This window comes from Marmota flaviventris, chromosome 2 (assembly GCF_047511675.1).
Source record: "Marmota flaviventris isolate mMarFla1 chromosome 2, mMarFla1.hap1, whole genome shotgun sequence".
NCBI lineage: Eukaryota > Metazoa > Chordata > Mammalia > Rodentia > Sciuridae > Marmota > Marmota flaviventris.
In genome coordinates this window covers 180377166-180403053 of record NC_092499.1, presented here as the reverse complement: position 1 = coordinate 180403053, position 25888 = coordinate 180377166, and the positions used below count along the sequence as shown (strand labels likewise).

At 48.4% G+C, this 25888-nt stretch overlaps 2 protein-coding genes across 2 annotated transcripts in view; one reads left to right on the top strand and one right to left on the bottom strand.

Moving 5' to 3' along the window:
• The window catches only part of Pigu (phosphatidylinositol glycan anchor biosynthesis class U), a 90231-nt gene extending 66838 nt beyond the window's left edge, over positions 1-23393 (top strand). The window contains exons 9-12 of the mRNA XM_027945319.2: positions 665-808; positions 2569-2693; positions 8976-9118; positions 22959-23393. Of these exons, the coding sequence (XP_027801120.2) occupies positions 665-808; positions 2569-2693; positions 8976-9118; positions 22959-23072 (526 nt within the window). The 3' untranslated portion in view covers positions 23073-23393. The remainder of the gene's footprint in view (positions 1-664; positions 809-2568; positions 2694-8975; positions 9119-22958) is intronic.
• A 200-nt stretch (positions 23394-23593) lies between these two features.
• Positions 23594-25172, bottom strand: Map1lc3a (microtubule associated protein 1 light chain 3 alpha). Its single transcript, XM_027945187.2, has 5 exons — positions 24970-25172; positions 24618-24673; positions 24434-24540; positions 24023-24192; positions 23594-23762 (listed from the first exon to the last, which is right to left on the bottom strand). Exons 1-4 carry the CDS (start codon positions 25007-25009, stop codon positions 24030-24032), a joined length of 366 nt encoding a protein of 121 aa, XP_027800988.1. The 5' UTR covers positions 25010-25172; the 3' UTR covers positions 23594-23762; positions 24023-24029.
• Between the last annotated feature and the right edge of the window lie 716 nt (positions 25173-25888).

Genomic DNA, 25888 nt, shown 5'->3' with positions numbered 1-25888 from the left:
TGTGTGTGTGTGTGTGTGTATAAATTGTAAACTTTCAGAAAAGTTAGAATTTCAACAAATTTTTATATGATTTAACCAGATAAAAATATCTTCTAGTTAAACCTTAATTTCTCAAATGAGCTCTTGGACACTGAGTATTCTAGCAGAGCCTGATGATGGTTCCTAGAGCCCCTAGAATTCTCACTGCAGGTCCAGGCACTGAGTCTTCAGGTTCCTGCTGTGGGAATGTAGAACAAGAATGGGGAGCAGCAGGACCTTTGAACTTCTTCCTCTGGGCAGGTCTTTGGAATGCCCAAAATAGATATTGTTTATTTAAATCTCCTTCCTCCTTGTTACGTACTGGGAAGCTCCTGACTAAATGGACCTGAGCAGTAAAAGAGGGGCTGCTTTCTTGATTTCTAGGATAAATCCCTGCCTCATTTTAGATTTTGTTTTGCTAAACTAATATTTATTATGGCTTATCATTCAGTGTGTCTCTGGCCCTTGTTTTTGTTAATCACTATATCCGGGGAACCTACAGAACCATCACACCCTGTTCTCTACAAGGAGGAAGTTGTCCTTGGCTGGCTAGCAGTGACCCAAGTCTTCAGGAGGAAACAAGGGCACAGCAGACCATGTGTAACTCTGCTCTCTTTTTTCTCTCCCTGTGTTTTCTTAATTCCAGACTTTCTGTTCCAGATCTCACTCCAAACATTGGTCTTTTCTGGTACTTCTTTGCAGAGATGTTTGAGCACTTCAGCCTCTTCTTTGTCTGCGTGTTTCAGATCAACGTCTTCTTCTACACTGTCCCCTTAGCCATCAAGCTAAAGTAAGTGGGGGGACCTGCTGCTTCTTTATTCCCCTCCTTCTCCCCCCATGGCCTCATGGGTACCCTTCATATAAGGAGCCCCTGCCATCAGGTTGATGTCATCTTTGCTCAGGGAACCCTGTCCTTGGTCTCTTCATGTGCCAGTGGCCAGAGCCAGCAGTTGCGTATCATGCATGAGCACAGGCTGCAGGGAGGGCTTTGGAGCCCTGGATGTTCCCTGGACTCACTTTGAGGTACCTGCACCCACATTGCTGCTGAACCTATTCACCATTTTGGACATCAGGAGTTGTGTTAAGGGGGTTTCTTTGGGAAAAGTGGATCTGTTTGGATATCCTCCATTAACTGCCCAGTGACTGTCCATGGGGACTCAGGATGGATTCCTTAGGAGGCTAACCGCCTGAGCTCTCTTTAATCTTCTGATTGATATCCCTCAAAAGGGTTTGTCTGCAGTGTAAGAGGACTAATCTATTTGAGCTCTCCCCATCCCAGGCGCCTTTCTAGGCTCTCTGAAACATAGTCATACCTAACTCAGCAACTCGAGGAGATAGCGTGATCTTATTATTGTCACTCCTATTTTATAGTTGGGGAAATTGATGCTCAGAAAGGTGGAATGGTTTTCCCAGAATCACACAGCTAGTAAGCAGTGGAACTAGAATTCCAGTTTATCTGGCTCCAGAATCTGTGCTCATGCCCTGGCACTTTTCTAAGCTTCTGAGGAAGAGCACTGCAGTAGCCCTGGAAATGGTTTATTATCCTGGCTTCCAAGAAGCTGACCTCAGGCATCCAGGGTCTGTGCAAAAATGGCCACATGTGTGCATGTAGGTATTGCTGAGGAGGATTTCCACCTGGCTCTTCTGTTCACTTCCCTTCAGCTCTTAGACTGCTCTTGAGGAGCACTGGAAGTTGAACTCTGTCCCTACCTCCTGACCAGGGCTGTGAGGCATCAGAAGCACTAAGAACAGCATGGTGGTGGTTAGAAGCTCTGGAGACAGCTTCATCACTTACTGATATTTGGTCAACCACTTCACTTCTCTGAACCTCAATTTCCTCATCTGTGAAGGCCAATGGACAGGACTGCCTATCTTGAGGGGTGGTTGTAGTTTGTGAGGGTCACTTGAGGTGATGCAGAAGACTTGAGCACATAGTGCGGATTTCAGGAGATGGTAACCATTGTCATCCCTTATTACTAGTTTGAAATCACAGTTTAAACTGTTATTAGTTTAAGGTAACAAGAACTCCAGTTTCAGCCCTTCAGAGCTGTTGAAAAACTGCATCTAGCTTTCAGTTATCTTTCTGGACACTGAGGCTCTGCTGACCTCACTGACCATATTGTCATTGAACAGAGCATTATCTTGGAGGCCTTTCTTGCCCTGGGGCCTGTTGTCACAGCAGCCTCTGGCAAGGGAGGGTGCCTGATGACCCTGACAAGCAGTCATTTAAGCCTGCTAATAAGGAGCTGACTTCATTTGTTTTCGTCCTCCTTGGCTTCTGGGAGAAGGCCTGGAGCTGGTAGAGGCAGTGGTGGCTGTTGTTGGGAAATGTCTCTGTAGACTAGATCTTAATGTTTGCCAGGCCTTCCTCACCACCTCTGGGCATTTTTGGGTCCCTGTAGTTTTCTGCTGTGCTACCCGGGTCTGGCCCATTCAATCCAGCCCCTGCCCAGAGTCTTCTGGGAGCATTTTTGGTTCAAGGGGTGGGTCTAGGGTCTCTGGGATAAACTTGGTCCCTGGCTGATCTCTGTCCTCTCCATCCTGCCCTAGGGAGCACCCTATCTTCTTCATGTTTATCCAGATTGCCATCATCTCCATCTTCAAGTCCTACCCAACTGTGGGGGACGTGGCGCTCTACATGGCCTTCTTTCCTGTGTGGAACCACCTCTACAGATGTGAGTACTCCTACTGACTCCAATCTGCTGGTGGCAGATTTGTGTCATTCTAGCTCCTGGATGAAATGCCAGGGAGAGAGGAATTGATAGACATTTACTGGGCCCCTTGCTGGTGCAGACAGCACTGGGAGAGAGGTTACAGCCTCAGGCAACCCTGGCACCCTATACCATGATCAGAGATGTTAATAAACATAACCACCATTTGTAGAGCTCTTATTGAGAACCTAGCCACTGTGACTCTAAAAGAGTGTTACATCCATAAGCTCATTATATCTTCACACCAGCCTTTGAGGTAAGTATCCCCATTTTGCTGATGAGAAAATTGAGGTACAGAATAGTAGAGGCACTTGTGTGAGATCACATGATTACTAAGTGGAAAAGCTGGGACTGGAATCCAGAGTCCCTGCCCAATGTTGTCCTATAGGACTTTAATTTACATTCAAATTTAAGAAGCCACATGTGACTAGGTTGCCATATTGGATAGTGTAATTCTGGCCTCAAGTTCTAAACCATTATCCAGTGCTGCATCCAGAGATTCCTAGAAAGCTGCTGGATGACACCAGATTTTCTGCCTCCTGTGAAGACCCTTCTCAATTCTTTACTCCTCCCCTTCTCAGAAGATGGCTCAGTGGTGACCTGTGTGTGTTCCCGAGGCCTGCAGTGCTGTAATGCTCCAGTGCTCCCCTCAGTTGGGCTCTTCACCCTCTCTTTTCAATGTTTGGGAGCTCCCTTAGGGCAGATGCCTCTCTGTCTCCAGCACCCAGGAGGAAACCTGATACAGAGAAGTATTGGCAAATGTGTATGGAGAGGGCTTTTTAAGCCTCCCTAAGGAGGTGGTATCAGTTACCCTCCTGATTCTCTATAGTAAAACTGGGAAGGGAGCCCTTGAACTTTCCTTACCCTCTGTGGGTGCACAACAGAATGTCAGGAATGAACTTGGGTGCAGGCTTCAAAGGAAGTGAGTTTCCTTGTTGTTTTGATTTGTCTGGGTGTCAACCAGGAAGTGAAACTGACCAGCTGCCAGTAGGAGTGAAGGTAAACAGCTGAGTGGGCGGGCTAAGCCTGCAGGTGAGGGCCTGCTGGGGTTGTGACCACTCTGGGCTGACTGGGAACAGGAAGCAGCATCTTCTGCCTGTGACATCCTCATTGCACAGATAAGAATCACCTAGTCCAGCAAGCTTAGAATTAGTTTGGGGCCCTTTGACAGAGTGGCCGGTGACAAATCACAAGGCCACCAAAACATAGGGACATGCCCCATCTATAACAGGGTAGATCTTGGGGACATGGTCGTCTTTCCCCAAAAGTAGATCATTTTTCTTTAGCTGCCTGTCCCACAGAGATAGTGTCTTCAATACCACATTGCTGAACTCGTCTGTGGATAGATGACTTGAGTCTACATCCTGGCTTTCCCATTACTGGCTATGTGTTCTCATGTAAATCATTTAACCTTTCTGAACTTCTAATTTTTTTCCTCCATCAAATATGGACAGTATCTTTCAGAGGTGTTTTAAGTTTTGAGAAAGAAAATGTTAATAGAACTACAGTTACCAACATCAGTGACAATCATATAGGACACACACACACCCCGCCACATTCCCTTATTAGAGCTTCAGGCTTGGTAGCCAGAGACATTGAAATAAACCTGTTTTTTCAAAACTTGAAATAAGCTGTTTTATGCCTTCTGGGATGATGAGGCATAAAGAAGAAAGATGGGATTTCCAAAACCTGGATGATCTAATAGATGCTGTTGCTGGCTGGTTGGGTAAGGAGTTTACAGGCTCAGCTTGTCCAAGGCTTCTACAGAAAACAGTGACCCCCACATTTCACTCACTGCACCTGCAGCAGGGAGTACTCATGTTTGGAGTACCTGTTTGGGACTTGAAACCATGACTCATTATACTCATCCACGAATGTCTTCAGCCCTGGGCTAAAGGACCTCTGACCTCTGAGTAGAGACTGAGAAATTTTAAGGCCTAAATCAATGTATTTAATGTTGTTGGGAATCTAATTTAAATACTGGTTGCCAGTGCTAACATGTCTGCCCCCAAATCACATCACTGCGCAGTGGAGAAGAGAGGATCAGAGCCCTATCCTGAGTGAAGGGCTCTGGATGCTGGCCTCTGTGGAGCCTGGGGCCAGGATGAGTCAGGCAGATGCACACTTGCAGTGTTAGGGAGCAGCCTGCTGGTGGAGCCGATGTCAGCCTGCAGTGGTCCAGCTGAAGAGCCACCTACCAGAGGGCTGGAGTTGACTGTATGTGTTTGTCTTGTTTTTATTAACTATTAGACTGAGATGAACTAATATTGATAAATACAAATTATAAAGAGTAGTTACATAGTAAGTTCATGTGCCTAACCTAGCACATGTTAAGAAAGGAGCATCACCTTGACCTTTGAAGCCCCTTAATCCCCTTGTGACCCTCCTAATGGGACTAAATTTTTGAAGCGAAATTTTGTTTCTGAATGCCTGAGGCTCAAAGAGAGAAAGCGACTTGCCAGAAGTTCAAGTTCACCAGTAGTGGTGCCAGAGATTGGATAAGCTGCCTGTGAATGCAGTGGGGAACCTGACTCCATCTGGCCAAGCAGGTCTGATGAAGGGTGAGCCCTTTCGTCTTGTTAGGTCCTGGTCATCTCTGACGCCTCCTGGTGCCTGGAACAAGCTGTCCTGTGCCTCAGGTCCCCAGTTCCATCTGCTCTGGCATATAGCTTTAATCTTCTGGCCTGGCAGCCAGCAAGAATGAGTAGCAGCTCCCTGTTCCTGCAAAGGTCACCACAGGCCAGAAGCCAACTGGGTGCTGGTAACAGTCCTCCAAGCACATGGAAATGTCTCTGTGCAGCCCAGAAGCTGCATATGAGCCTTTCTCTTCTGTGTGCTCAGTCTCCTTCCCGTCTGAAACCTCAGGTTTTGGCTGGAGGCATAGGACCAAGGACCACCTGGGCTGTCAGTCCCCAAGAATTTTATTTGAGAATAATGTATATTCTTTTCCTTTATTTATTTTTATGTGGTGCTGAGGATGGAACCCAGGGCGCACACATGCTAGGCGAGCGCTCTACTGCTCAGCTACAACCCCAGCCCCATGTATGTTCTTTTCAGTAAGATAATTTTAGGGGATAAGAAAGAAAATTAGGATGGTGGAGTACAGGAGGGGAGGCTGATTTGTTCTCCTTTCTTGAGGTTATAAAATTGCTTAATAATAATAATGCTCAGTACAAACATCCCTTTTCTCTGGTTCCACACTCCTTAGAGTAGATGCGGCAGAGGCTGCCCTGGGAGATCTCAGGAGGCCTGAGTCAGGACATTGGCCTCTCAGCTTTGACAACCCCAAATCATGGAAATTTCAGGTTAGGAAAGAGTACCTTGCAGGCCCTCTAGGCCAGTGTCCACTTTGTGGGATTTCAGACCACCAACATTTCAAAAAACTGGTGACCAGAGTTGCTAACTTTTATTTTTCTGAAGGCATTAAAATAGTCAACTACCAGCTATTTTCCCCCATTTCATAGAAGAAAGAACTTTTTAAAATCAAGAACAAAATGGCTCTTATTGTTTCCGATAAAGAATGAACTATATGTTAACAACATTTGGCTTTAGAAAGAATTTTAAACTACATATATCCCCTACTATATTCCCCCTTCCATTGATCAGTGGCATCTCTGTGGCAGACTCCTGACAAGGGTCTCATACTTGGCTGTGTATTGAAATCAGCTGGGAAGCCTATGAAATTTCCTGTGGATGCCTGGGCCCCACTTTACAGACTCCCAATTTCATCTTGGTGTGGTTCCCCTGAAATTTCATTTTTCATCTTGAATTGCATCTCATCTGTATTATTCCAACCCCTTCTAATACACAAGCTCTGGTACAGCATCTCTACCCAGTTATTGTACAACTGAGACAAGCAGCCTAACCTTTTGGGAGTTTCCCCATACCTTGAATCTCCTAAAACTCTGACTTGGAGAAGGGATTTTCTGCAGATTAGAATCAGAAAGGAGATAGGAACTGAGATGGGAGCTTTTTGGTTCAAGGGGTGGGTCTTTGGGATATATTTGGCTGATCTCTTATCTTCTCCACCCTGCCCTAGGGAGTGCCCTATCTTCTTCATGTTCATTAAGTGCTTGTTAGGAATCAGGCCCAGTTCAGAGTTCTTTCTAAAAAAACATTCTTTTAATTAGTTTATTTTAAAGAATATTTACTAGTTTTGTTTTTTTTTTTTAATACAATAAAGTAGCTGGGCGTGGTGGCACACATCTGTAATCCTGGCAGCTCAGGAAGCTTAGACAGGAGGATTGCAAGTTCAAAGCCAGCCTCAGCAATTTAGTGAGGCCCTAAGAACTCAGTGAGACCTTGTCTCTAAATAAAATACAAGGGGCTGTGGTTGTGGCTCAGTGGTAGATCACTTTTCTGGCATGCATGAGGCCCTGGGTTCGATCCTCAGCAGTGCATATCAATAAATAAATAAAATAAAGGATCCATTTACAACTAAAAAAATTTTTTTAAATAAATAAAATACAAAATAGAGCTAGGGATGTAGCTCAATGGTCAAGCAACCCTGAATTCAATCCCCAGTACCCCCCCCCAAAAAACACACACACACACACACACATACACACGCACACACACACACAATAAGGTATAAAGAGAAATAATAATATATAATGCTACTGTTGAATACTCCCTATTGAATTAAAGGAAAAAAAAGGATACCATGTGTGGGCAGAAAAATTCCCCTCCTTATCACTCCCAAAGAGATCCACATCATAATTTCTAGAACATATGAATAAGTTACCTTGAATAGTCAAAAAGGGACTTTAAATTAAGAACCTTAAAGGAATATTATCTGGTGGGCCCAGTGTTATCATAAGAATCCCCAAAAGTAGAAGAGCTATGTGGAGGCCAGGCAATATGGGAAATTTCTCTTCTACTCAGTTTTGTTATGAACCTAAAATGGCTCTGTGGCTCTAAAAAGTAAAGTTTGTTTGAAAAACAACAGAAGCTGGGCGTAGTGGCGCACACTGTAATCCCAGTAGCTTGGTAGGCTGAGACAGGAGGATCTTGAGTTCAAAGCCAGCCTCAGCAACTCAGTGAGACCCTGTCTCTAAATAAAATACAAAAAAATGGCTAAGGATGTGGCTCAGTGGTTAAATGCCCCTGGGTTCCATCCCCAGTGCCAAAACAACAATAGTGGAAGAGGAGGTCAGAGTGACACACTGTGAAAAAGCCTCAGTCTACCATTGCTGGTTCTGAAGCTGCAAGGAGGTTGTGAGCCAGGGACTAAAGGAAAAGGCAAGCCAGGTGGGTTCTCTCTCAGGTCCTCCAGAGGGAACAGAGCCCTGCCCAAACCTTGATTGCAGCCTGTGAGCCCATCCTGGATTTCTAACTTCCAGAACTGTATGATAATAAGTTGTATTATTTGAACCACTATTATTTGTTATAGCAGGAATAAAAAACTGATATATACACCTGGGCCAGGTTTTTTACATATTTTATTTAATTCACAGAACATTCCCTATGAAGGAGGCATTTTAACCCTATTTTAGAGATCTACACGCTGAGGCTTAGAGAGACTTACTAATAAATGACTGCAGGATTTTAACCCAGGTCTCTCCAGAGGCCAAGTCTACCCAGCCACCTAGCTGGACTCTGCATGCCTGCTCAAGGACAACCCTGTGTAACAGACTAAGCATTCCTTCTGGGGGCAGGGAGTGATCATTCAGAGACGGGGGGCTTCAAAGGAAGATTTGTAAGTTATCATCTAAGGAAAAGGAAGGGACATTGGAAGAGCAATGCAGGAACCTGATTAAGGGGAAAGAAAAACCTGTTCCTAAGATGGCAGGCTGGTACCATGGGACCCATTCTGTGCTGTAATCTGCCTGGTTCGTGCTGTAGTTCACCCTCCATCCCATTATCCCACATGGCCAGACAGCATCTGTGTGGGGTGAGGGGAGGTTGGACACTCTGAGGTTGGGACTGGAGGGCCAGAGTCTTCCTGGAATGGCTTCTCTGTAGAGCCCAGAGGCATTCATGGCATCGCTAACTGTAGCTGGTTTTCAGCCAGTCAATACCACAACGAGAAGAAGGACTCCAAATTTAGGAGCTCCTGCCAGCTGTGGGAGTGGGGAACCATTGACTCAGGGGCCTAAGGTTTGCCTTTTGGCCACCCCAGTGCCTTTGGTGGTGCTCTGCCTTTGAACCATGGAGCCTCCCTAGCCTCTGTCCTGTGGGATTACCCCAGTAAGAAGAAAGTGCTGGAGAGAGTGCTGGGCTAACTGTGACCATCTGTCTTTGCAGTCCTACGGAATATTTTCGTGCTTGCCTGCATCATTATCGTCTGTTCCCTGCTCTTCCCCGTCCTGTGGCACCTCTGGATTTATGCAGGAAGTGCCAACTCTAATTTCTTTTATGCCATCACACTGACCTTCAACGTTGGTCAGGTAAGAATCAAAGACGGCATGGGATCAGGGTTTCATTTTGTAAACTCAGGCATTTGACCAAGGTCCTAGGTGTCCCATCCTAGGGATTTGAACATGAAGAAAGGATGGTTTTCTCCTCCAGTAGCTCACAGAGGGGAAGGGAAATGAAAGCAAAGTAACTCGGAACCTGGCACCCAGTTTCTGGGCACATGGAATCTTCACAGCGAGCCTGTGAAACAGCTAGTGTTTTTTAGTGTACAAAAGAGGAACTGAGGCTTTCTGAACATTGTCTGTTGCCCAAGGTCAGTGAAGGAGCCAAGAACCAAATTCAGGTACTTCTGAGGTACCTTCTTTCTGTAATGGTGCCTGGGTGGCCCCTGAAGTGGGTATATCAGGTTAGGCGGGGAGAAGCTTTCTGGTCTCTGAGGACAACAGGAGCAAAGGCAGGGGGCTGTGGAATGGGATGGCCAGGCTATTGGGCAAGTCTAGTGCAAGTTGTGTGGCTGAGTGTAGTGGGGAGGGGGCAGGAGCTCAGCCCTTCCTCTGTCTGTGTTCCCCAGGGAAACTTGTTGAAAATGCAGATTCCCTGGGCAGCCGCCACAGTTAAATGGCTCTGATTGTTCTTTTAAAAGAAAGCAAATTCTCTGGTTCCACTCCTAGAGGTGTTCATTCAGTTTAAGAAACAAAGGTCAGAGATTTGTATTTTTAGCAAATACAATTTTTACTCCCTTGAAGTCATCCACCCTTCCTGGGGTTTCCTGGTCCACTCTGCTGCCCTCTTTCAGGTCATTGTTGAGTTCTTAGGAGAATCAGTAGGATGGTGTACCATTTCAGTGCCATTGCCCTAGCCAAGCATTTTCTGTTCATAGTGGGCAGGATGGAGGCAGGGCTGGCTGGAAAGGCTGATGATGCAAGGGAGTTCTTGCCTCTAAGGTTAGCTATCAGAAGAGGAATGGGTGATGGGACTGGTGTTTCCTGCATGGACTTTTCTGGAGGATTTATGTCCAGCCCAACCACTTCTCTTGGTTTGTGAACAGTGGGAAAGAGATGGAGGAGTAAAGCCTGGGTGGCAGTTATTGGTGGTGAATAGGCAGCATCTTCTGTTTATGTCCCGCATATGCAGAAATCTGCAGGATTCAACTTCAGATCTAAAGGATCCTGAAGGCTGCCCTGGCTCTTCTGTCACTCTGGAATCCCCTGCTTTTCCCCATATTCTCATGGTTAGATATGAGGGTGCTGGGCCTACCCTGGGCCTCTGGAGAGTTGCTGAGTTCCACAGAAATAGTCCGCAGCCTGTTGGCTTGACTTGAGCCTCTAGTTTTAGTTAGGAAGTTCAGTTGCAGTGATTATGAAGCATCTGTGGAACTTTCCAGGTGACAACTTTCTCCCCTGTGGCTGTCTCTTCAGAGAAGGGTCTCTGAATGGTGAGGGGAATGTTTACAAGTGGTCAAATGCTATGGAAGGCTAGAGAAACTGAATTATTGGAAAAGAAGGATTGGGCTGTGCTGGAAACCAAAGGGCAGAAGCATTAAGTGCTTTAGTAGCTGAACTACCGAGAAAAACCAGCTGAATTCTTGGCATTGCTTCTTGTGTTTTTAAAAAATCTTTTTAAAATGCATTTTAAATCACATAAGCAATACTTCACACAAATAATAATTCATTATTGTTGGGGGGAAGAAGTCAGAAATAGTGGAATAATGTGGAATGAAAGGTAAAGATATGTGCTGAATGTGATCCAACTGGGCATGGTGGCACACATCTCTAATCCCAGTGACTGGGGAGACTGAGGCCTGAGGATGACAAGTTTGAGGCCAATTTCAGCAACTTAGCAAGACCCTGTCTTAAAATAAAAAGGGTGGAGGGTATAGCTCAATAGTAGAGCACTTGCTTAGCATATTCGAGGCCTTAGGATTCATCCCCAGTACCACAAAAATAAAATAAAATGTAGTGAAGCACGGTAGTGCATGCCTGTAATCCCAGCAACTTGGGAGACTGAAGCAAGAGGATTGCAAGTTCAAGGCCAGCCTCAGCTAATTAGTGAGGCCCTATCTCAAAATAAAAAGGCTGAGAATAGAGCTCAGTGGTAAGGCACCCCCAGGTTCAATCCCAGTACAGAAAAAAGTAAAAATCCGCAGTGGGTATGAGGGGCTGGGGTTGTGGCTCAGTGGCAGAGCGCTTGCCTAGCATGCGTGAGGCCCTGAGTTCGATCCCTAGCACCCCATAAAAATAAAAACAAAATAAAGGTATTGTGTCCATCTACAACTAAAAAGAAAAAACTTAAAAAAAAAAAAGAAGAAGAAGAAGAAAAAGCCACCTAACATCCGTTGTCACAGAAAACAGATGTGGTCCTTGGGTCAGTTCAGTTTGTGTCTTGGCAGACTTTGTGCATTTATTGATAGCTATACGAACGCACACATTAAAGCACTTTCTGACTTATGTAATTATATGGCCTCCTATTCTATGAGCAGTTCTTTTCACTAATGCTGTCATCTTGAGATCAGTTTTTTTTAATTTTTATTTTTTAGTTGTTGATAGAACTTTTTTTTTTTTTTTTAAATATGTGGTGCTGAGAATCGAACCCTGTGCCTCACACATGCTAGACAATTGTGCTACTGCTGAGCCACTTGAGATCAGTTTTTAAATGTCTCCATATCCCATGGTTAGGATGTACCATGATTTATTTGAACAGGTAAACCCTTGCAGAGGATGTTGACATTGCTTCGTTATTTTGCTACTTGAAATGGAAGAGCCTTGCATATGCTGCCACATATTCTTTCTCTCTCTCTCTCTCTCTCTCTCTCTCTCTCTCTCTCTCTTTCTTCTTCTTTCTTTTTTTTTTTTTTTCCATACCCAGGGGTGCTTTACCACAAAGTTATGTCTCCAACCCTTTTTATTTATTTTGAGACCGGGCCTCACTGAGTTACTGAGGCTGACCTCGAATTTGCAATCCTCTTGCTTTAGCCTCCCAAGTTGCTCTGATTATAGGCATGTACCACCATGCCCAGTGCCTCCACATAGTCTTATACACACATGCCTGTATTTTTTAGGATAGATTCTTAAGTGGTAGGATTAGCTGGGTCAGAGGGCATATGTATTTTCTGTCTTTGGATGATAGCACCAAGTTGCCCTTTGACAAGCTGTACCAACTGATAGGTGTCCCAGCAGGGGTCGGGTTCCCTTTAAACCTGCAGATTTCCAAGGCCTCAGGCACACCTGTGTCATTGGTCTACTAGAGTCTGGGCTCTGTGAGTCCAAGCTACAGACAGCTCTGTTGGATCAGTGCTTCCAGGGGCTGCTGATCTTGTCTTTGTTGCTGCTGCTACCAGATCACTAAAGGGAAGTGCCAGGTATGGGGCTCTTGCTCACCAGGCAGACACTCAGATGATAGGTAGAAGAGTCCCCATCAGGATGGTTATACTACCCCCCCCCCTCAGGCCTCTTGGAGCCACAAAATGCAAATATGGAACATCTACAACTTTATTAAGAATCCAGTGTTACCACTGGGCGTGGTGGCACATGCCTGAAGTCCCAGCAGCTCAGGAGACTGAGGCTGGAGGATCACAGGTTCAAAGCCAGCCTCAGCAACTTAATGAGGTCCTAAGCTACTCAGTGAGACCCTAAATAAAATATAAAAAAAGGGCTGGGGATGTGGCTCAGGGGGCTCACTGCTCCCCTCCCCGAAAAAAAAAAAAAAAGTTTAGTGTCACCTCACAGAAGCCTTCCGTGAAGTCCTCCTGCCCCGTTGTCTTTCTCAGCCCCTAGTTGTTTCCTTCATAGAACTTAACAAGTCCATCTGTAACTTGTTCTGCTCTCTTCTGCCCCCACTAGCCTGGGAGCTTCAAGCATCAAGGATCTGGCTGTCCTCCCGTTGCAGGGTGCCCCTCCCTGTCATACCAATGCTTGGCAGGGAGCATTTGCTAGCAAGTGTTTGTTGAATGAATAAATGAACCAACAGCTAAGAAACATATCATGTCATTCTTGACCAGATGTGCAGGGTAACTGCTAGAAGAATCCAGCAGGTGTAGAATAAGCTTTCATGTTGAGTGGTCAGGGAAAGCCAAAGGGACAAGGGATAAGAAGAGCTGGGCCTTTCAGACTTGTAGAGCAAGAATGGAAGGGGACATGAGGGCCAAATCACACTCCTGGCAAGAATCAGGAGTTCTGTCTCCACTGATTTTTGGCCTCTGTGAACCCAGTCTGTGTGTGTCCTACATAGCCAATCCCAGTTCTGCTTCCTTGTGACCCAGTCAGTGGTTCCATTCCGTTGTATGGCATTTGGGGACATCTGTTTGTCCCACAGCCTGCTCTTATGAACTCTTCAGACTGGGAAGTCCTCCTATATTCCTCTGGCCTCATTTTCCCCTTCCTGGGAAAGTCAGGTCAGAGCTGTCCTGAGAACCAGATAACCACAGATTTTAAGCAGTACCTGAACCATCATTGCCAAAAACCAGGAGATTTGTTTATTTGTTTGTTTTGGTACTGGGAATTGAACCCAGGGGCGCTTTACCACCATGCTACCTCTCCAGCCCCTTTAAAAATTTTTTTGAGACAGGGTGTAACTAAGTTGCTGAGGCTGGCCTTTAACTTGTGGTCCTCCTGCCTCATCCTCCTGAGTTGCTGGGATTACCGGAGTAGTGTGCACCATACCCAGCTCCTAGGAGCTTTATTTATGTAGAATGTAGCAAATACTTTGGCCTAAAGTCCTGTTTTGAGTTGGTCAATGCTATACATATCCTGTTAGAGAATAAATTGTGTGTTTATTATTAGCTACACCAGCAGGCATACTAGTGACTGAGGCCTCGTCCTCTCCCCTGGGGGTCATTAATGTTTTTTAGACGTTGCACGTATCATTTGCTAATTACTGTTGTACCTCAGAGTCAGTAACAGGAAATGACAACAGTAAACCATCCATGGGTGTGTGTGTGTGTGTGTGTGTTGTGTGCGTGTGTGTGTGTGTAAGTGTACAAGTGTGCATGAGTGTGAGAGTGAAGCCAGGATTGAGATTGAGTGATTGCTTGAGGTCCTCCTCCACTTCCTCACTGTGTGACCTTCAGCAAGTGATTCAACTTCTCTGGGTTAGTTTCCCAGTCTTAAAATCCAGGGTGACAATCCTCACTTTGTAGGGTGTTTAGTGGGCTGAACATAACATGTGGATCCTACTGCCATTAATCATGTGTTGACAGGGGAAATAGCAAAAGTAGCATGCTCTTCAGATACCCAGAGCGAACTTGGAGTAGCATCCAGTCCATAAACCAGGAGAAAACAATCTCCCACCTCTTTTTTTTTTTTTCTTTTAACTTTTTTTGTATGGGTCAGTGAACAGTGGAAGAAAAATATTGATCAAGGATTTAATATGAACTTGCTTAAGTTTAGCCTTTTATTTAAATATTTATTTTTTAGTTGTACACAACACCTTTATTTTGTTTATTTATTTTTATATGGTGCTGAGGATCGAACCGAGGGCCTCACACGTGCTAGACAAGCGCTCTACCGCTGAGCCACAACCCCAGCCCCAAATTTAGCCTTTTTGAAAGAATGCAGTCAAGTGTTCCAGTCACCTTAAATAAATTTAGAAACAGGGAACATAAGGAAATCTTCCCTTAAAGTTATAATTAATAGGGGCTCATGTTTAAGGAGGGTTTACTACAGTTTGGCCCCATCTGATCCCTTTAATCTTCTGAATCATGTGCTCACGGGGCCTCCTGGACCTTCTCTGTGCACTTGTAAAAATACTCATGTGCTCCTGGAGAAAGAGTGTGTGTTTGAGTGTCAGTAGCATCATGATGAACATAGGACCTTTTCTTTCTTTTAATAAATTGCCTGGGTCATCTTCCCTTGCTCACGGATGAGCAGAGCCTCTGCTTTGCTGAAGTCCTGCAGTCGTGCTGTGTGAGCTCCCCATGTCATGCCATGTAACTGCTCCCCTCTGACAGCCCCTTAGGTTTGTTTCCCTTTTTTTCTTGTTACAAGGAGTCCCTTTAATCTTCATTATAGCCCTTTGAGTGAAGCACTCTTTGCATCTCATGACACAAATGAGGAAGCTGAGGCTTGGGAGGGTGAGACTCAGCCTGAGCCACAGAACTGGAAAGGGGTGTATTGTTCGTGGTCTTGTTTATCACATCCTCTTAGTAAACTGCAGGTTCTAGTAGGACAGGCCCTGTGTCCATCTGGTTCGTGGCTTGTACTGCCAGCATATCGCCAGCACCAAGGAGAGACATTCAGTGATGAATTGTCAATACCCTGAATGGTAGGAGCGGGGGTCAAAAGCCATATTCTATGCGCAGTGATCACACGTGGTGCTCTGCACACTAACCTCCCAGTTCCAGCCTGTGTTTCCATCAGGGCCAGGCCTGTGCCTGTCCTACTGGATTCCACGAGGTTTCGAGCCAGGTCCCCTTCCCCATTTATCCTGATGGCTATGTCTGTGTCCAAACTAGATTCCTTGCCCATCCTACATCTGCCCTGCCAGGCAGGGTGTGGAAATCTGGAACGTTGTTCTACAAGCAGTTTGTCATGAGGGACTAGCCCCAACCCTTCCCTGCCTGACAGACCCTGCAGATACTAGGCTGACCCTGACTTGGCCGTCTGCTTTCTGCTGCTGGGGATGCCTGGAGCCCTGAGACCTGGGTACCAACCTTCCAGCACAAATGAAACCTGTCCTGCCTTCTAGAATCGTATCTCAGTTGGCCTGTGGTGCCATTCTGGGAATGGGACCAGTGAAGAAATGTTAGGAGACATGTTAAGTGGATCATCCATGGCTGGACGGTGTATAGTCCCCATTTCAGGTTTCTTCCTGGGGGCTGTACATGGCCCCGCCTGTAGGATGCTGGGTGTGTGGGGAAGATCAGCATCTCCTGACAGCCCTTATCCTCCTCAGCGGGCACGGTTTTCACTTTGTGTCTTTGACTGGTGGCAGTTTGTCAGTGTCTTAGTTTGTTCCTTTGTCCCTCCAATACAAGCATCCCAAGCTTTTCTCTCACAGGCCTTCCTCGGCTGTCCTTCCCTACAGCCAGAGTGATAAGAAAAGGCCAGGCTGAGCACAGCGGGCACAGCCAGCAGGAAGACCTGGGCTTTGGAAGTGCCAGTGCCGCAGTGACTCCCAGCTCCGTCTCTCCTGGCTCACTGGCCTTAGGCAAGTCACATAGCTCCTTGGAGGCTAATTTATTTATTACAAATATTTATTACCTCCTATGAGCCAAGCACTCTGCTAAGGGTGGATGAGATACAGCCCTGTTTCCAAGGAGCACAGTCTGTGGACAGAAAGAAAAAGAGGCAAGACAGGGCAGTGTGGAGGTCAGCATGGCTGGGGGCTCACAGCTGGGGATGAGGAAGCTTCTTGGGGAGGTCATTTCTAAGGGGGTCCTGAGGGACTAGTGGCATCTAACCAGGTTCCAGGTAGGGAGACCTGGAGGAGAGAGAAGGAGGGAGGGAGGGACGCTGTGTGCTGCCAGAGGCTGTGTAGGACTGGCCACATCACTTGATAAGAAACAAGAACATTTCAGGGCAGTGACCCTGGGGGCCTATACTGAGGCCTGCACTGAGCCTTTGGTTTTATGTTCAGGACAAATATGATTAGGTTCCTGGTTTAAAAACCCCACTCTGAAAGGAGGTCAGAGGTGAGGGGTGGAGCCAAGAATCCAGGGTGTCAGAGGAGGCTGCTGTAGTCTGGTAAGAGGTGGTGGTAGCCTTGGTTTCCTCACCTGGAAGGGAGGTTGTGAGGGCTCTATGGAGTTGGATGGGAAATCTTTTGAGAATTGGAAAGGGCCACATAAGTGTCAGTTGCTGCTGTGGCCCCAGTCTGCAGTCTGCCTGGTGACCTTGTAGCTGAAACAGGTCCAAGTGGAGGGAGGAGCTTTTTGCCATCCCCTCCCTCACTGTGCCCCTTTGGCGCTAAGTCGGCTGGTCATGCCAAAGCTCCATCCAGCTGCACAGTCGCCGCCAGTCTACTGTGGCTCCCACTTCCCTAGACTCCAGGCAGGTGGCCAGAGGCTGCACTTTGCCAACTGTAGCAACAATGAGTGTCCCCATGAAGGTCAGCGTCTCTAATAGAAGGAAGAGGCTGACCACAAAAGCTTCTCCAGGAAGCTGCAGCCCCAAGGCTTGGTCAAGGCTGCCGTCCCGACACGCTGGATTAACCACCTCCACTGCCTCTTTGCCTTTTCCAAAAAGAATCTCTTTCTTCCTGGCTGAATGACAGAGTGTAAACTAGGAGAGCTGCCTGATGGGTGGAGAGCCGGGGGGCTGTGGGGAAATAGGAAAACTCAGGTTTGGCCTCGGACTGGCGGGAATGGCAGAGTAGCCTGGTTCTTCACTTAACTGCCACGTGGCCTGGATAGGACCCGTGACTAAGCCTGGCTTGGGGATTAGAGACCCCAGATGGGAATGTCATCACATTTAGTCACCCAGGCATGTCTTGGAGGTCAGCCCTCAGCCACTACAGGTGGGGTAGCTTCCAGGAACAGACTTTAGGCATCTGAAAGCACAGAGGGACAGATAGCCCACCATTGTGTGCAGTAAACACACAATGCTCAGATCTCTTGCTTCTGTGGGAGACACATCATTCCTGGGGACTCTTGTGGTTGCCACTGTCCATTGAGTATGTTTTTGTTGTTAAAGGGCTGAGCTCAGAGCATATTCTGAGAAACTGTTTATTCCCCTTCTCTCACCATGTAGTGGAGCATGTTTTGACGGTCTCATTCCACTTCAGGTTTGGCCCTCTCTGACCCTGGCCACCGTACCCCAAAGGGGAGCAGCCTGGAGCCCTCATGGCTGCCAGTGCAAGGACTGTGGTTTGACTGAGCTGTCCCTGGAGGGCAGTGCTGAGACCAGCACATGGTGCCGGAGAAGTTCAGTCCTGTGCCAGTTCTGGGGCCCCAGAGGTGGAGCAGATGCCATCCCATTTGGGTCACATAACAAAGCATGGAGTTAGGGAAGTCTCCTGGTGATGCCTCTTGGGGACAAGCAGGAGCATCAGGGCTTATGGGGTAGGTAGGCATGGTTCAGAGGGCAGCAACTGCCACTGAGCTGGCCAATGCAGAGCTTGTGTGTGTGTGTGTGTGTGTGTGTGTGTGCGTGTGTATGCATGCGTGTGTGTGAGAGAGAGAGAATCCCTCTGGGTCTGGGGAGATGAGGCCTCCCTGCAGAGGTGGCTGTGGTGGGAAACTGGAGCTGCTTAGGAAGTGTGTGTGGTCCTGGGGACTGATGGGAGGGAGAGGCAGGGCCCTCAGCCACTACAGGTGGGGTAGCTTCCAGGAACAGACTTCAGGCATCTGAAAGCACAGAGGGACAGATAGCCCACCATTGTGTGCAGTAAACACACAATGCTCATGTTTCACAGATGAGGGAAATGAAGTTTAGGAAAAGGAAGTGACTCACTGGAGTCATATAGCCACTTACGGACCCATGCTGTTTCTGCTGCCCCTTACCCACCTTGGCTATGCTCAGAATGGGCAAAGCGGCTGTGGGTCTGCAGTTGCAATGTAGGCTGATTTGCAGGGTCTCTGGGAAATCCCATTTCCTCACAGTCAAAAGAGGTTGTCTCAGCCAGCCTGCCAGCAGCCCCAGGTTTCCCCTCAAAAGAGCCAAACTCCAGGCCAGCCTGGCATCCTCTCCCTGGATGCAGGGCACCCACCTAGGACTGATGACACTGAGGACAGCCTATCCTGGGACATTACCAGGAAATAAGTATTCCCTTCAAAAAAATGCCAAACAGTATACGCAGAATAGCTCTCTAAGGGGTGCAGCTTAGTTCTTGCCCACTCCCCTGTCCCCCAGGGTGGGCTAGACTTAGGGACTCTTTCCTGCTTGGGAGCAAGGAAAGGGAAAAGGGTCATTCTGTGCCCAAGGGCTCCACCGATAACATGCTGATATTCTTGCTCAGTCACAATATTCAACCCTCAACCCATCTTATTTTTTGGGGAGTGGGTACCAGGGATTTGAACTCAGGGGCACTTGGCCACTGAGCCTCATCCCCAGCCCCTATTTTGTATTTTATTAGAGACAGGGTCTCACTGAGTTGCTTAGTGCCTTGCCATTGCTGAAGCTGGCTTTGAACCCATCTTAATTTTTAACTTTATTTCAAATTGGAGTTCAGACATCAGTATATTTGCTATTGAATGTCAGCATGTATATCATTAACTAGAGTTCAGTATTTATAATTTACATTTTGCTTATGAAGAATTGACATACAGTAAAAAATGCAAATCTTATATGTGCATTTGCCAAAGCTGCCTTTCACTTACCAGGATATTTTTAAGGTTCATCTATGTTGTTAAATGTAACAATAGTTTATTGTGTCTTTAGATAAACTTTTTTATTTTAGAATCATTTTAGAGTCATAGGAAAGTTGCAAAAAGTACAGAGAGGTCAGCCATGCATCATGCTACTTTCCTCTGTTGTTAACATCTTAAATGAGGGGCTGGGGATGTGGCTCAAGCGGTAGCGCGCTCGCCTGGCATGCGTGCGGCCCGGGTTCGATCCTCAGCACCACATACAAACAAGGATGTTGTGTCCGCCGAAAACTAAAAAATAAATATTAAAAATTCTCTCTCTCTCTCTCTCTCTCTCCCTCCCTCCCTCCCTCCCTCTCTCACTTTATCTTTAAAACAAACAAACAAAAAAAAAACATCTTAAATGACATGGTATGTTTGTCAAAATAAGAACTTACTCTAGAGTGGGCATGGTGGTGCATGCTTCTATTCCCAGGGACTCAGGAGGCTGGGCAGGAGGATGGCAATTCAAAGCCAGCCTGGGCAACTTAGTGAGGCCCTAAGCAACTCTGAGATTCTGACTCAAATTTAAAAATAAAAAGGGCCTGAGATATGGCTCATCAGTAGAGTGCACCTGAGTTTAATCTCCAGGGGAAAAAAAAAAAACCTATCCTGGGATATTACCAGGATTGATTGGGACTTTTCCACTTTTGTCTGCTTCTAATCCAAGGATGCAAGCCAGGGAGCTACACTGCACTTGAGGCCAATTCTCTCTGGGGTCCTCCTCTGCTCTGTTCCTCACTTGTTCCTTATGAGGAGTTCCTTATTTTTCATGACCTTGACAGTCTTGAGGAGCATGGCCAGGTATCTCGTGGAATGTTCCCTCAGGTTAGGTTCGTCTGAGGTTAATTAGACTGGGGTTTGGATTTTTGGAAAGAATGGGCAAGGCATCCTTGCATCCCGTGGGGTACAGGGTAGCCCTGTGACCTCAAGCTGATGTCAACCTTCAGCACTTGGTTAAGGTGGTGTTTGCCAGGTTTCTCCACTGAAGAATGACCCTTTTCCCTTTCTTTGCTCCCAAGCAGGAAAGAGTCCCTAAGTCTAGCCCACCCTGGGGGCAGGGGAGTGGGCAAGAACTAAGCTGTACCCCTTAGAGGGCTATTTTGTATATATTGTTTGGCATTTTTCTTAAGGGAATACTTGTTTCTTTTCCCCTAACTGTTGTTTCAATCATTTATTGGCTGATTGTTTTTTTGGATTTTTTTTTTTTTTTTTCGGTACCAGGGATTGAACTCAGGGGCACACAACCACTGAGTCACATCCCCAGCCCTATTTTGTTTTTTATTTAGAGACAGGGCCTCCTTGAGTTACTTGGTGTCTCACTTCTGCTGAGGTTGGCTTGGAACTCACAATCCTCCTACTTCAGCCTCCCAAGCCACTGGGATTACAGGCTTGTACCACTGTGCCAACTGGCTGATTTTTTTTTTTTTTAATCAAGGAAATACATGTACATAGTTTATAAAGTTAAGGTCATAAGGAAGAAGTAGCTTGGTAAGGTCTTTAAGTTGTTCTAGTACTTTTGAATAGTAATGCTTACTCTACTATTTGTATTTTTTATCCTCCAATTTTATGTTACATTATAGGATATGAAATTGCCAATATTCAAACATTTTTAATCTGCAAAAATAGCTGTTTCGTGTGTCAGCCTAATTACCTAATGGTTTGACCATACTTTGCCTTAGCCAGTTAATTTTGTGACACTTGAGGGTTTTTTTGTTGTTGTTGTTGGTTGGTTGTGAATTATTTGCATCTGCCTCTTATCTAGCTGGCTTAGAGATCAGGCTCCCCTTCCCCAGGCGGGGCATCTTGGGGCCTGGGTGAGAAAGGAGACCCCAAGGTATGATGTTGGCCTTTGCTGTAGTCATTGCTGCTATCACTGAGCTGGGTAGCTGTGGGCAAGTCCTCACTGCCTGGCATGTCTGCTCGGCTGATCCGTTTGGTAGACTGGGCCCAGGCACATGGACACTAGTTCAGCTCTCCAGGTGTACCCTTAGGCCAACTGTTTGAACCCCCCAGAGTTTCAATTTCCCCATTAATGGGGATTTTAAACCTTTCCAGGGAGTTCCTGAGGTGATGGGATAGTAGTACAGTCCAGAGACTCAGTGCTATCAGCCTCTCCCAGCTCTCCTTAGCTGTTCCCGAGTTATCTTCAGGTAAATGCGAAGCTGCCCAGGACAGTGTTCTCAGGTCTTGAGGCCTAGATCCCAGGCTCAGCTCAAACTATGACTTGCCTCAGGATCCTGGCCAAATGCCTTCCTTGTTCCAGACCTCAGTCTGTCTGTCTGTGCCAAGAAGCAATTGATATTGACTTTCTGAAAGGCCTCTAAGTACCTGAGAACCACAGTGTCCACAGCAGTGAGCCCTTATTCCCTCATCCTTCAAAACTCCAGGGGTACCAAGGTCCTGGGCAGCTTGGGCTGAATGGAATTATAAGACTTCACGGTCTAGTGTGCAGGGAGCTTGGTAAATCTTTGTTCTTCTCTGGGCCTTGTTGAGGGCCACAGTGGGCTAAGCTGCTGTACTGCTTTTGATTCTGTGGTCCAATATGGAAACTGAGCTGGGCACAGAAATTTTAGTAGCACAACCACTCGGGGCCTTGTCCTGATGGAGCTAGTCAAACAGCTGAATGTAAAATTGCAATTTGAGTGATTTGTGCTAGCAAATAAGAGGTTAATGGGGCCAGGCCCTAATCTGAAGGGTAAGTGACCCTTCCTGAGGCCTGAAGGGCAAATAGCTGTTGACTAGATGAAAGCGAGAGAAACACTTTCCTCTAAATAGCAAAGATCCTGCAGCAGAGTGAGGTGGTACAGGGAGAAGGTGATGCATGTGTGCAGGAAGGGACCGGCTATAAGACCTCAGAGCCCCAGAGGCTGATCTTCACTTAAAAGCCTGGGCAGCCTTTAGAGGAATTTAAGCTGGGCAGTAACATGATCAGATTTGTGTTTTCCAAAGTTCCCTCTGGCTGCCAGGGAGCACAGTACGAAGACAGGTTAGGCAGCAGGGAATCCAGGGACAAGGCTTTGTTGATGTCTAGGAGATGACTGACAGATGCCTTGTCCAGGGTAGTGGCTGTGAGGATGGATAAGAATGGTGGATCTAAGGTGCAGGAGGTAGAACTGTCAGGCCTTGGTGTCTTGGCATATGGGAGAAGTGCCAAGTGAATTTGTGGCCTGAACTCCTGGATTGGGGGATGGAGACACAGGTACCCAGTAGGAGGAGCAGGTTTGCCCAGGGAATGTGAGGAGTGTGATGGGGACCTGGTGGGGTGAATGTACCTGTGGGCACCAAGAGGGGGCCACTGGTTTCATATATACTGGTCTGGAATCTAGAGGCCAAATTTTGGGATAGAGGGATGAACTGGAAGGGGAGCAGGTAGCAGAGTATACACAATTGCTGAGGGGCCCAGAAAGATCTTTCAGGTCAAGTGTGGCTTCCCTAGGCAGGGCCTTGGTTCTTGGTCCAGGGACAGGCTGGGATTTTGACAGGAAATGCCAGGCAGGTGCTCCCATGTCTCTCAACAGCTGTTCAACCCCACAGGAGCCCTGATTCAGGGAGATGTCCCACAGCTTCTCACACCCTCTTTCTCCTCCCAGATCCTGCTCATTTCTGATTACTTCTATGCCTTCCTGCGGCGGGAGTACTACCTCACACACGGTCTCTACTTGACGGCCAAGGACGGCACAGAGGCCATGCTTGTGCTCAAGTAGGCCTGGTGGGGCACAGTGCTGCACAGAGACTTCAACAAGAAAGGGCCAGAAGCTGGGCCAGGCTCCATATCCAGAGGTGCCAGCAGGCAAGTCCTCTAGCAAAAGAGGTTCGAGTCCAGGGACCCAAATCACTGGCATCAAAAAGGGCCCATGGCTGGCAGCAAGGCCTGTGGGGAACAGCTGGAAATATCCCCACTTGGACCCCTACTTTGTGGCCCTGCACACCAAGGAGTCCCCTCCCAGGCAGGAAGGGGGAAAAAGGTGAGCAGTGCTTGATAGGTTGTGGCTACTTAATAAATAAAATGTTTTGTTATAAAGATATTTACCCTGGGACCACATCCATATCACACTTAGGCGAGGAGATGGCAGAGTTGGCCTCTAATATTGCTGCGGAGCACTACATACAGGTGTGGGCTTCTAAAAGAAACAGGAAGTCCACAGAGCACAAGTGTGCCTGGGGGCTGATTGGTGTGCCACCCAGCAGCCCTCCCTAATCCCAAGCAAACAGCTGGAGGCAAAGGGCCAGGCAGGCCTGAGCAATCTTTATTCTGCAGAGGGACAATGACCACAGATCCATACACCATGAGGAGATGGGGGGAGCCAAGGGCCAGTCTTTCAGGGATGGACAGGTCCAGGCAGGGGGGCAGAGCCACAAGTGGGTGAGGGGCAGGTGGGCAGACTGGCAGGGGCCTAAAAAAAAAAGACAAACCACACAGCAGGGGTGCTGGGGGCCACTCCCCACCCTCCCCCAACCCAGCCAGCACCCAGGGGGTCAACCCTAACATGACTGGCCCTGAGCCTACCCAGGGCAGAGCTGGTTGGTGCCCCCTAACTAGGGGCCACACCCCTGCCCAGCCCCCCAGGGGCAGAGGCAGCTCAGTTCAGGAGTCAGGAGCTCCCTGGGCAGAGCCTGACCCGGGCCCCCCACTCCCAGGCCATTCCCCCCCTACTGCTGGCTCAGAAGCCGAAGGTTTCCTGGGAGGCGTAGACCATGTAGAGGAATCCATCCTCATCCTTCTCCTGCTCGTAGATGTCCGCGATGGGTGTGGACACGCTCACCATGCTGTGCTGGTTCACCAGCAGGAAGAAGGCCTGCGTGGGGTTCAGCTGCAGGCGGCGCCTGAGGGGGCAGGAGGGCATGCCTGTGATGGCCAAACCCTTTCTTTCCAATGATCCAAGTCCCCAGCTTCCCACCCATTCAGGCCCTCCTACTGGCTTTCACCTAGCGCCGACCTTGACCGTTCCCAGTTTTCCAGCACAGGGGCCCAGCTCCCTGCCCGAGACCCTGACCCCACTTATATCCCTGGTCTGCCCAGCCCCGAGCCCCCAAGCAAGTGCCCTTCTGGCCGCTGCCCACACACCGGATGATCTTGACCAACTCGCTCATGTTGACATGGTCCGGGACCAGGAACTTGGTCTTGTCCAGGACAGGCAGCTGCTTCTCTCCCTTGTAGCGCTCAATGATCACCTGGGGGTGGGGCGGGCGGGGACGCGTGAGCCCGGGGCGGGGCTTGGGCGGGGCGGGGCCGGGGGCGCGGGACTCACCGGGATCTTGCTGGGGTGCTGGTCGCGGATCTGCTGCACCTCCTTACAGCGGTCGGCTGCGGACGGCGGTCAGCGTGAGGCCGGACGGGCCTAGGCCCTCCTCGCGGCTCCGCCCCGTCGGTCCCCAAGGGGCGGCTCCGGGCCCGCCCCAGCACCCTCCCCCGGGGCCATCGGCCCCGCAGCCCCGTGGCAAGGGACTCGGGGGGTAGAGAGGCACTCCCGCCCGGCAGAGTGACCTCCCAACCCGGGGTCTAGCCAGAGCCTGACGTCACGGGGCTGACGTCACCTGCGGCAGTCGGGGTCGGTTGGGCCGGCCGCCTTCCCCCCTCACAGGTCGCCCACAGGGCCTCACCGAAGCTCCGCCGCTGCTTGAAAGGCCGGTCCGAGGGCATCGCGCGGGCCCGGCGGGGCGCGCAGCTGGAGATCCGGGGCGCGCTGCTTAGGGATGTGGCTGCGGTTCGGGGCTCCGGGGGCTCCGGGGCTCGCGCTCAAGGGCTCCGGGGCTCGCGCTGAGCCCGGCGGCGGCGGCTGCGGGAGGTAACTCGCCCGGGTGACGTCAGGTCACAACATTCCTTAAAGGGGAGGCCGGCGCGCAGCTCCCATTGGGCCGACGCAAAACCCGCCCGCCCGGATCCGTGACGTCACGGCGCAGAGAGCCTGGATTCCCGGCGCGGGACGCGAAGGGGCGGATCTCCAGGGCGCGTCACAGTCCCGTGACGTCACGGTCGGCGCGAGCGGCTACCCTGGCCCAAACTGAAGTGAGCCCCGCAGCGGAGCGCGCGAGGAGCTGCTTTCTGCCTCCCACCGAATTCTGTTCTGGGCCTCTGAGATCCTGGAGTGGGCCTCAGCAGCCTTCACCTTCACTAGCTACCCTTCACCTTCACCAAGCTTAGCAATAGGGAACGAAAAGGGGCAGTAGACCTGCAGAAAGAGCAGGACTCCAGAAAAGAACACCAGGCTTTAAAAGAATTGTAGAATAGAGCCATGGAAATCCACATCTCAAGGAGTGAAGTAAGAAAGTGGATCCAACACGGCAGAAGAGAAGAATCACTGAACTGGAGGCCAGATCCACTTATCCAGAGAGGAAAGGTGATGGAGAATAAGCAAGAGAAGTGGCAGGATTAAAAAGGAGGTCCCGTCGGGGTTCCAGAAGGAAAGGATAGACTGTGGAAAGGCAGTCCTTAAAGGATTTCGAAAACTTGATTAAAGACTCAGATCTTCACAAAAAAACCTAGCGCAGGATAAATAAAAAACACCTGCACATTTTGCAG